Source organism: Aythya marila, assembly GCF_965140915.1.
Source record: "Aythya marila genome assembly, chromosome: 17".
Classification (NCBI taxonomy): domain Eukaryota; kingdom Metazoa; phylum Chordata; class Aves; order Anseriformes; family Anatidae; genus Aythya; species Aythya marila.
In genome coordinates this window covers 976,497-987,606 of record NC_139058.1, presented here as the reverse complement: position 1 = coordinate 987,606, position 11,110 = coordinate 976,497, and the positions used below count along the sequence as shown (strand labels likewise).

Below are 11,110 nucleotides of genomic sequence, written 5' to 3'. Positions count from 1 at the left end.
ATGGCGGAGGGCGCCTGGGAACCGCCGGGGGGGCGGCGGCGGCGGCGGCGATGGGGACGGGAACGGGGCCGGGGGGGGGCCGAGGAGGGGGGCGCGGTGCTGAGGAGGCTGCGGGAGGCGCGGTGAGTGCGGGACCCCCCCCCACACACACACACAAACACCGGGCAGCCCCCCCCGGCACCGCTCACCCCCCGGTAACCCCCCCGCAGGGACGAGCTGCTCGGCTCCGGCTTCTGGGAGGACAGCGCCGGTAAGGACAGGGGGGCACTGGGGGGGCTGGGGGGGCTCCGGGGGGGGCGCTGTGCCGGTGTAGGGGTGTCCCGGTGTCCCGGTGTCCCCCCGTGTCCCGGTGCCTGACGCCCCCCCCCCCCCCAGGAGCCGTCCGGGCCCCGCCGTGCGGCTCGGGGCGGCCGTGGCGCTGCGTCTGCTACGGGCTGGGCCGCTTCGGGACCTGCCCCAACGCCCGGCACCAGCTGGCCTTCCTGCTGCTGCTGCTGCAGCGCATGGAGGTACGGCCCGGGACCAGCCCCACGCGGGGCCCACACCCCACCCGTGTCCGGTTCCCACCCGGGTCCCCAGCCCCATGCCTGTCACCAGCCCCACGCAGGGCCCGGTCCCACCAGCATGCGTGTTCCTGGCCCCACCCGTGTCCCCATCCCCATGCATGTTCCTGACCCCCCTGCATGTCCCCAGCCCACCCAGGGCCCTGTCCCCACCCGTGTCCCCTCCACCTGTGTCTTCACACATGGCCCTGTCCCCATGTGTCCCTGCCCCACACTCGGCCCTGTCCCCAGCCCCACACTCAGCCTAATCCCCATGCATGTCCCCAACCCCCTGTGTGTCCCCAGCCCACCCAGGGCCCTGTCCCCACCTGTGTCCTCCCCACGTGTGTCCTCACACCACACAGTGCCCTGTCCCCATGTGTCCCCCACCTTGTGCTCCTGCCCCACACTCAGCCCTGTCCCCACCCGTGTCCCCAGCCCAATCCCTATGCATGTCCCTGACCCCCTGCATGCCCCCAACCCACCCAGGGCCCTGTCCCCATGTGTCCCACACATGTTCCTGCCCCACACTCGGCCCTGTCCCCACCCTTGGTGTTCCCGCAGGTGCCCCCTGACCGCTGTCTGGTGTTCGACCCGGCCTTCTCGGAGCTGGAGGTGGCGGCGCTGGGCGAGCTGGGGCTGCGGCTGCTGCCGGAGAACGAGGTGAGGGCAGCCCCGACCCAGAGGGGTCCCGGCCCCTGGTGCAGCCCCAGCCCGGCCCCAGCGCCCCGCTCCCCGCAGGAGGGCAAGCACCGCGTGCAGGATTCGCCCACGCTGTTCTACATGGTGCACTGCGGGAAGGCGCTGTACAACAACCTGCTCTGGAGGAACTGGGCCCCGGCCGCGCTGTCCAACATGGTCATCATCGGCAACAGCTTCAAGGGGATGCAGGAGAGGTGCGCCCCCCGCCCTGCTCCCCTCTCTGCTCCCTTCCCTCTGTGTTTGCCTTTTTCCAACACTTCTGTCAGGGATGTCTGCGTGGTGCCCAAGGCCTGGCCATCCCCGTCCCTTACCCCTGCTGCCCCCCGCAGCTGCAGAGAAGCTGGCTTCAGCCCCCCGAAGGGCACGGCCCTGCTGCCACCTCACGGCTTTGTTTTGCAGAGTGCTGTCAAGAGTACTGGAGAGAGATTACTCCTACATAGCAAAGGTAGGAAGCACTGTGTGTTTTTTTTTAAAGTGACTGGTTTGTGCTGACAAGCACCTTTTAATGAGAAAGGGAATTAATTGCAACTGTAAAGAAGGGGGTTGGTTTTAAAACCTTCTGTCTTGTCAGCTACAGTATAAAAATGAATCCTCTTTTTTTTTTTGTTGTCTGCAGAAGACACTGAACAGGGGTAACGGGTACAGCTAGCACCGTTCCCATCCTCACAGAACAGTTTTTACACCGTACATAACATTTTTTCCAATGTGCACAGATCTTAAAAGGGACAGAGGAGGTGGCACTCCCAGCACACCCTCGGTACACGGACACCTTCAACGACACCTCCGTCCACTGGTTTCCCCTGCACAAACTGGAGCAGCTCTCTGCAGAGGTTTGGGAGTTCCTGGAGGAGCCGACGTACCAGGAGTGCGAGGACTTGGAGATCATCAGGAAGGAGGACGAAGGTAAAGGGCACAGCCCCGTGGCAGTGCAGTCCTGACTGTGCCCCGGGGTAGCCCCGGTCCTTCCCAGGGTAACACCAGCGCAGCCGAGAGAAGCCCACAGACAGCGTCACCCCTGCCTGTGGCAGCACAGTGCTTGGATGCTGAGCCCAGTGGGACAGTTGTGGAGCTCAGTGGTTTTTTAATAAAAGTGTTTTTTTTTAATAAGCTGTGCTTTGACTCATGCTCAACTACAGCAAACTTGGGTAACTGCAGAGAGCTGCCTTTTAAACCAGCCGCAGAGCGCGGTGATTGCGCTTCTGATCTCCCCTGTCACGAGCAATTCAAAGCCTTCGCCTGCACCATGCACGTTTTGACATACACAGAAAGGCAACTAATTTGAGGGATGTGCAGCTGAAAGTGGCAGCAGCTGGTTCTCACACAGGCTTATAAAAGCTCTTTTCAGGCAGGGGACTCGAGCTGTTCAGTGCTGCTACAACCAGCTCTCCAGACATTCCTCTTTGAAGAGCCACGGCATTTCCCTCTGGGGAAAGAAGTGCCCACAATTACTGAGCTCCTACAGCACATCTGAACCTACTAGAACAGCAATCTCCCTTCCAGCTCTGCTTTGAGATGGGCACTGGGAGCTGATGAGGGCCTGAGGGCTGGGGCAGGGACCAGGCTGAACAAGCCCACAGCACCCCTGGAGAGGTGCCCAGCTCCTGGCTGCAGCTGGCAGAGAAGGGCCCAGTGTGAGGGACAGCATCAGGACCGTAATTATCACTGCCAGGGCAGCGCAGCAGCTGAGAGCTGTGAAACCTTCATCAGGGGAGCCTTTCAGGGTGACCTGCTGTTGGCAATGGCCCTGCTTTGAGCAGAGAATGACCACCAGGGGTCCCTTCTAACCCCCACTGGTCTAATGGTTTCAAACCATTACTGAAGTGGTGTCACAAGTGGCAATTACACAACAGCAGAACTGCTGGCTCCTCCTCAGCACCACCTTCCATGAATAATCTCACCTCTTGACACTGTCGGAGCAGCTAAGAAACCAATCCCGGTGTACAGCCGAAGCTTCGTTATTTACAAACCTGTAACTTATTTATTTTACGACAGTTACCCTAAAAATATCAATAAGATCATCTTCACAGTTCAAAGCAGGAGCCTCACTTCGCCATATCGATGAGACTCTGGAGGGAGGTTGGCACCCAGGTCTTCTCCCCTTGCACAAACACAACGCCCCTGTCGATGTAAATCACAATCCGCCCAAACGTGTACAGCTGCTTCCCCTCGTGCCGCTTGCCGATCACCGGCATGAACACGATGTTGTGCTCCTCCGCCTTTGTCTGAATCAGGTCCTTGAAGTTCATGGGCACGGAGCTGGCAGCCATGCCGATGCCTCGCTGGGCCATGTTCTCGGCCTCTCGCCGCTCCTGCATGGCCTCGTACTGGAAGTCCTTCCTCCGCTCCGTGTGCGTGAGGTACGCGATGTTCTCCCGGGCACCCGGCTGCATGTAGCCACCTGGTGGGCAGACAAAACGTGAGAACAAGGTCCCTGGGCAAAGTCGGGCCAGGACACAGTAAATATTATTTACGTTGAGCCATAACGTTCTGAATCATCCCTTACAGCTTTTGTTGCTTCAGTTTTAGTGGTAGTGTTAATACAACAGACTAGAAAGATGAATCAGAGACCTGCAGCAAGAGACGGGGTTTGATAATCCCCAACTGAATCTGAGCGTGCACAAGGATGCTGCACTCCTGCTGAACAAGGGAAAATGACAACAAACAGCAACAACTCCTCAAGGCCCAAAACCAGGACGAATTTCAGGCACTGCTCCCTTGAGCATTTCTTTCCCTTTTTACACAGTTTAATTTCCAGCAAATTCCTAACAATTCTTTTGTATCAGAGGGAGGGTCATGTGGAAGGAAGGGCACTGCTCTAATGCTAAGGAGAAGGAAAAAATAAACCCACACTAAATTATAGCTTCAGAGGCCAACAATTTGAAATGATGGTCTCTGCTGCTCTCTCCTGACATAAAATACCCTGTATCCAGGCGATGCTGAAAAGAGAATCAGTCCCCTAATGGCACAGGCACCAGAGATAAAAAACAGTTTGTGCTTCACTGAAGCACAGATAATTACTATGGGCAGATCAAAGTAAAAATCCTTCTGGTTCTTAACGCTCACTGGAGCAGCTGCAGTGCTGATTAGCAGGGCCATTCCTAAACACAGCCTGACAAGAACCAAGCGCTGCTGTGCTGCCACCACAGCAAATGGAGCCACCACAGGAAGCCACCTACCAACGCTGGAAGAGACAGCCCGGTTCATGATATCGAGAGCTTCATTAAATTTGTCTTTGATCGACGGATGTGCCAACACTTGGTCTGAGAACATGGACTTCCAGCCCAAGTACCACTTCGTGATCTCTTCATAATTGGGGCTGTTGCTGAGCCAAGAGCACAGCACCTGCAAAACAACAGGACCAGTCAGACTCAATTGGACACAATTATGAAAGAATGTCCATATAAAGCATTACTTCATTACTGAGCTTTCAGTAAAAGAAAGACAATGACAGTCTGAGGAAAAAAGTCTGGTCTCCTGGGTACGGAGCTATGATGGAAACAGCTCCATGTAGCAGTTGAACCATTTTGCCACTGGGGCAGCAATTACTAGGTCAGAGTCAGTAAAAGACTTCACTTTGAACCATGCCTGACCCAGCTTTGGTAAGCTCCTCACCTGCAGCCACTTGGGGAAGAAGTGTTTCTCCAGCAGCCCAACAAGACTGGAGACAGAAATCATCCCCTCCCAGTCAATCACCCAGTAGAAGGCATCCATGTGCTGCTGGTGCGGGTTTATTATGAGTTCGTTCAAACACATCCCTAGGAAACAGGAAGACAGGAAGAAGAGTTACAGCAGAAGGCGACTTACAAGTGCCCTGAGCTATTTCACAACGATACATGCACGATTTGAGGAGCCACGGTACTGAGCATTACCCCATGAGACTTTCGGGATCTTTAAACTGTTTGCCTGATCCCTGACACTGGAACAGTGCACTTCCATTTCCCATGATTACAATTTGCTGCCAGAGCTGAGAAACTTATTAAAACATTCAACTGTTGCTTTTTTTTTTTTTAGACCACAGAGCTTTTTAGCCAAGTTGCATGGTTGACAGGAATTGCAAAATCTCATGGTGAAAGCATTAACACAGGCCTAAAAATACAGGAGCACCACGCTGTAAGTTGTCTCTCCATTCCTATCCAACAGCCATCAAATACTCCTGTCAGCTGAGGCATCAGATGACTTAGAAAAATAAAGACAGAAAACACTGAGAATAATCACAGGACTTTCCCATGATTTCTACAATGTCTGCCTTTAAAAAAAAAAAAAAAAGCATGGTAGTGGTAACACAAAAGAAGATGCAAACTTTGTCTAAACTCACTAATAATTTTTGAAGTGACACTGACAATCGTGCCCACGTGATTTTTCAGGGGTTAAGGGGGAAGGCAGCAACGAGCTGATTCAGGAATTCGGCACTGTTTGGCCTGTCTCACCTAGCTTAGGCACAATATTTTTGACCATGAAGGCCTCCCACGACCCAGGTGTGAACACGTCCTTCCAGGGCTGCAGGATGAGCTTGGCTGAGGAGTCGCTGGGATGCCATTTCTGCAGCGCGTTCGCCAGCTTGTTTCGAATGGGAGAGTACAGCGGCTCCAATCGTGCCTGCATCAGGGGAAGCCAGGGGTGGATCCACGAATGGATTGGCACCGTGTCTGTCAAAGGATTCCAGTTTTCAACCTGAAGGCAAAACACAGAAGAGAACTCATAAGTCCATCTGTTGCCAGCAAGTCTTGCCAGATACAGAAAGAGCCATAGTGTAACCCCCCAGTACCTAAATACACTGACAGAGGCAACAGGCCGGTGTTGTGGAGGTTGTAGTTGGCTGAAATTGAAACACTGCCTCAGAGCAAGGCTGCATTCCAGCGCAGCTCTCCCACCTTACCTCTTTCTGTAGCTTGGGGAAGATGAGCTGATCCAGAATGTTATCCAGGATCCACACGGGAACAACGTGCACCCAGCTGTCCAAGAAATCCACCATCGACCCGCAGTTCCTCGGCTGCCACTGAGCCACTATGTTCCTGACATATGGCATCCAGATTTCCCACATCAGTCTGGAAAAAAAAAATCAAAGTTAAGTTCAAAGCTGTAGCCCCAAGCCTAGATAAACTAAGCAGACAACTTATTTAAAAGCTACTTCCTTTTATGTAGTAAACAGCTGGGTTTTAACAGACATCTCAAGAGAATCATCTGGAAAGCACGCTTCTCTCTCTTCCATCACTGAGGAAGCAGCATTTGAAGGTACTCAAAGTGCAATTAATTTCTTATTTACCTGTGAAAAGCATCTGTTGAGAGGTCCTGCCCACCGTGCGATAACAGCTGGTCGTTTTCCAAAAGGCTCTTCCACTTGGCTATGATCTCCGTGCCATATGTACAGTCCTGGAAGCGATAAGGTGTAAGTGGTCTTTATCCTTTTTCCCTCATTTCAGCTGATATCTACAAAGAACAGGCCAGCGGCGTGCTCAGCCAGCCAGCTTCACACTGACTCAGACAACAAGCTAGGAGCCTGCAGCAGGTATTAAGGTCCCACAAGAGGAAACCCCCCCCTGTATGGATTTATCATACCTCCAGGAGGAGGAAGGATTGTCAGAACTTTTTCAGGGGTGCACAGAGAATCCAGACTCTTAATGGACCACAGCCTAAATGGCATTAGGAACAAACACTGCATACCTGACTGCCTGAAAAACAGACCCCTCTGCTTTTCAAAAAATAAGGACTAGAGATTTAGCTTTTATCTGCCTTTTCTTCCTAACATCCATGAAAAGACTTGACTTTAATCCTACAAGCCCCTAAACTGTCAGCCATTCTACACAACACTGGCCTTGGGCCCTAGGAAGTGCCTGGGTACGTGTGCAGGGTGGATCCATCTTTCTGCACGCTTATCTCACTCTAACATGAACGCTGGGAACATTCTCTGGAGCCTTCCTTTCTCCTGCCAGGTGAGAGGAAGGGGCTCTGTCTCTTTTTTTTTTATTATTATTATTTTATTTGCTCTCCGAAGTGGACGGGAATTCTGGGCAAGGAGGGGAAAGTTAAAATAAAAAAGCTTAAGCCATCAAATAAAAACTGCAGATAAATCAAACTAACATGCACCTTAAGGGGATCCCAGTTCTTGAAGTAATCTTTCATGAGGGGATAAACTATTGCCACCGCCAAGTCCACCCTATCAGACATTCTGTATTCTTCGTAGTACTTGTCTTGAAGCGTCTCAAAAATCTTTGCACACTCATCCAGGGTCAAGGGATTCTCACAGTTGGGCTGCATCCGCCTCTCGCACTCTTCCACCATGTCCAGGACCTTGCTGAGGTTGCTGATGGCAGTCTCCTCGTGCGAGAGGACTTCAGACATCTTCTGGATCTCGTGGGTCAGGTTGACGACCATGTCCCTCTCGTACTGCAGCTGCCGGTCGCTCTGGATGATCTCCTGCTCCGTGATGTCGATGAGGAGCTGCAGGTTGTGCTCCAGCTCAGGCAAGGCGAATCCCTGGGGCTTGGCGTCTTTGCCCAGCGGCTGCTGAGGGCTGTCGTCAGGGATGTTGTGCTTGTGGCTGATCTGACTGTAGCTGTAATAAACCTTCTGCTCCCGGCCCGTCATGTCTATAACCTTCCAACAAATAAGAAAAAACATGTCTTAAAAAAACGTATTTCATATTAAATCAGGAGGAAATCCCTTACAAAATTGGAGATTTTCAACTCCCTTCATTACTCCTGCAGGCTAGTAACGAGATCTGGTATTCTGACAGGCAACAGGAGGCTACCTCTAAAAAGGCCCACTGCTGGCCTGAAGATTTAGAACGAATAAAAAACATTCTGCAGTCAGAGCTGAAGGACTCTGCCTCTGAACTCAATTTTACCGCTCCGCTGAGCTAATCTGCAAACTGTGTTGATGCACGCAGTATTTTGTTTGTTGTTGTACAGAAGTCTTTGTTAATTTAATACTTTTTTTTTAAAGACATGTTAATTTTAGGTGAGTATCTTAATTAAGCTACGTGAGCTATGACAAATGTGAGACAACTTGCAAAAGCAAACAACCCCAACGTCCGAGGTGATGTTGTGGTCTATTAAAGGAGTTGATAATGAGTCTGAGGCCTTGATTTGCACGAGGCTGTAGACAGTCAGTTTTTTACAACTGCCTTCTATTGAGGTTACTGATGGCTAAAAAAACCCTCACAACATTTAGTGGATGAATTGGCTTCCAGAGATACCACCACTTGGGTATCAGCCTTACCTTGACCTGAGACAGCTCCTTCTGAGGGGCTGAAAGCTGTTTGTTGATCCTGCCCTTGGCTTTCAGTTCTTCTACTGTCTTATAGCTGTATTTGGGCTTCTTCTTGCCTCCATTGGGATCCTTCCGCCACTGACTGAGCTCTTTTTGAAATTCCTAAACAAAAACAAAATGAAGTTATTGTTGATGCTCCGTCTCACCCCAAAATTGTCTATTTTCTATGGAAAAAATAACCACTAGATCAATGAAGAATGATGTGCAGCAGAATAACAAGGGAAGAGGTAAAGCAGAGCAGCCAGCTGGCTCAGCCAGCCACCTTACTCTCAATGCTAGCAGAATGTTTCTTACCTTTTTTTTTTTTCCCTCTAAGCTAAAGCCAACTACTTATTTGGGAGGGGACTGTTTGAGGATGGGGTTCTAGGAAGACCACCAGAAAAAAGTGGGCCAGAACCAACAAAAAGAACATTGCAAGGACAAGAATAAATACCACATGAATTTAACTTAGATACATCTCTAACTTCTTATCTAAAATGACTTCAGACAATTTTCTTTAACACGGAAGCTGATACTAGAACTGAATTTTGTAGAAACTGCACAAGAGGGAAAGCAGGTGTACCAGGAATCATAAATACCTCTTCGGCTTCTTCTTCTGAGTCAACAACAGGGAAGTCTTGCAAAGACTGGCTGGTTCGTTCAGAGCCATACGCTCCCACAGCTCCTTTGCCTTTTCTCTGCTTGGCCTCAATCGGATTGATGATACCTAACAAGACGGGAGTTAGATCAGGAGGAAGAACAGCTTAACAGGGAGAATACTTTTCTTACAGTACCTTAATTATCCCATCAGCACAAACACCCAGCCTTGTGCTCCCCCTCCATTACTGTGGTATCCTTCTCCACTTCACTTATTTCTTAGCGACTACAAAACCACCGATTTGCATAGGTGCACACACACAGCGTTACTCACAGCTGCATTTTATTGCTTTTTTATTCTATCACATAAAATAACACCCCCTTTTCTGTGAGCTGCCAACCCTTGGCATTTTGTCTCCCTTCTTTCCTCCTGCTCTCGCTTGCAGAAGAGCAAGAACACAAAATTAGCCTTTGATAAGTTACGTACAACTGAACCTTGCAATGTGGACCCAAATCTCTTGCAGGAGAAACAAGAGCTCATTTGCAAGCCACCTCAAATGAGAGCTCTTTATAGAACTCAATCCCTCCTCCAAACCACAACTCAACAAGAAACAGCCACACAATGGCAGTACCTTGCGCATTCTTCCCGAGACCTTTTCCCGGAACGTAGCCCATCTTCTGGAGGAGCTTCTGCCCGATGCCCTTGGTGTGCCTCTCCCAGCTGCCAAAGTCCATGAAAGATTTTGTGCCCCCTACGAAGCCTTTCTGACTAGGCTTGAAATTACCGCCCTATTAAAACACACAAACAGAACACAGAAGATGTTTGAGGAGCTGCAATAGCCCCGCTGAGTTTCTCTTGGAGAGACAGAACTCCCCAGCAGTGATTTAGCTGTCAGCACAGTGCACTGCTGCTTCCCCTGCTCACTGCATCAGGGGGCCACATCTGTGCCGACAGAAGCTGCCGGCCATGCAGGAACCCACACGAGCTGCTAGTTTTCAGGCTCTGTCACTGGCTTTAGCTGGAGCTGTTTCCTGATTCTTACTGAATTTGAGAGTTGTGAGTATTTTATTGTTTTAATCTGTGAGACGCTCAGATCAGTCATATCGTTCAGGGAGATTAAGAAAATTTGGAATTTTGGTTGTCCAAAGAAAGGAAACGTGCATCATATGGAAATGCATGCTTTTAGTTTAACCTCAGCTAACCAAAGGGATCATTTAGGAAGACAAAGAGCCCACAAGGGGGTGATTTTCCTAAGGGCACGCAGCATTACATCAGAATAACTGTGAGCAGAGAGAGAAAACCTCTCCCTTAACGGAAGACCCAACCGTGCGGCTCCCTGTTTTTAGTTATTTCTCTTTCCTTGGTGCCCCCTCGTTGTTCCACGAGCCCTTCAGCTCCCCAAGCACACCACGCAGAGCTGCGAGCACCGCGGGCCACGCACCGTCTTGAGCTTCTTCGGCACGAACTCCTTGGGCGCCTCCTCCTGCTTGGCCGGCCTCTCGTCCTCCTCGGAGTCCTCCTCAGACCCATCCTCCGCCGCCGCCTTCTTCAGCCCGGCGCTGATGAAGTTCACGGGGGCCGAGTAATCCCTGGAGCTGCACCGGGACCGCGCGGGGGGCGCTCAGCGAACGGCACCGGGACCGGGGGATGCCCGGGGAGCCCCGGGGCCGGCCCCCACGGCCGGGAGCCCCCCCCTCATCCCCCCCCCACCCCCCCCGTACCGCTTCCCGCCGAAGCTGGGCCTCTCCTCGTCCGAGTCGCGCTCTGCCCACACGCCGTACGTGGCCTCCTCCTTGCTGGGCCGGTGCCGCGCGCGGTGCGGGTTGAACTCGTTGTGCAGGTCCCAGTCCGACACCTCGAAGCGCTCCAGCTCCACCCCATCCTCCGCGCCGTACAGGTGCGACATGGACATGGCGCTGCGACCCCCCCCGGCCCGGCCCCGCCGCCCCCCGCCCGCTCCCGGTGTCGCCCCCGCCGCTGCCCCCCTCAGCCGCCGGTAGCCGGAAGCCGCGCCGTCCTC

At 52.2% G+C, this 11,110-nt stretch overlaps 2 protein-coding genes across 2 annotated transcripts; one reads left to right on the top strand and one right to left on the bottom strand.

Annotated features, from left to right (window-relative positions):
• On the top strand, window positions 1-2,347 carry SRRD (SRR1 domain containing; the record flags this gene model as incomplete). The annotated part of the gene is made up of 7 exons (XM_082774397.1): window positions 1-122; window positions 210-250; window positions 376-509; window positions 1,107-1,205; window positions 1,284-1,438; window positions 1,644-1,689; window positions 1,958-2,347. The coding sequence occupies 7 exons, from the start codon at window positions 1-3 to the stop codon at window positions 2,180-2,182; spliced, it is 822 nt and encodes a 273-aa protein (XP_082630523.1). The 3' UTR covers window positions 2,183-2,347.
• A 672-nt stretch (window positions 2,348-3,019) lies between these two features.
• On the bottom strand, window positions 3,020-11,021 carry TFIP11 (tuftelin interacting protein 11). Its single transcript, XM_082774184.1, has 12 exons — window positions 10,812-11,021; window positions 10,532-10,685; window positions 9,722-9,878; window positions 9,092-9,219; window positions 8,463-8,615; window positions 7,329-7,838; window positions 6,508-6,614; window positions 6,121-6,289; window positions 5,672-5,915; window positions 4,857-4,999; window positions 4,421-4,586; window positions 3,020-3,642 (listed from the first exon to the last, which is right to left on the bottom strand). Exons 1-12 carry the CDS (start codon window positions 11,000-11,002, stop codon window positions 3,287-3,289), a joined length of 2,478 nt encoding a protein of 825 aa, XP_082630310.1. The 5' UTR covers window positions 11,003-11,021; the 3' UTR covers window positions 3,020-3,286.
• Window positions 11,022-11,110: the final 89 nt, after the last annotated feature.

What these genes read in the sequence shown, in the direction of transcription:
- TFIP11 (XM_082774184.1), bottom strand. Translation starts at nt 11,002, where the DNA reads ATGTCCATGTCGCACCTGTACGGCGCGGAGGATGGGGTGGAGCTGGAG. An exon ending in AGGAGCTGTCTCAGGTCAAG is followed by an intron (nt 7,839 to 8,462) that starts GTAAGGCTGATA and finishes ATTTGTTGGAAG; the next exon opens with GTTATAGACATGACGGGCCG. An exon ending in TCCCCAAGCTACAGAAAGAG is followed by an intron (nt 5,916 to 6,120) that starts GTAAGGTGGGAG and finishes TTTTGCCTTCAG; the next exon opens with GTTGAAAACTGGAATCCTTT.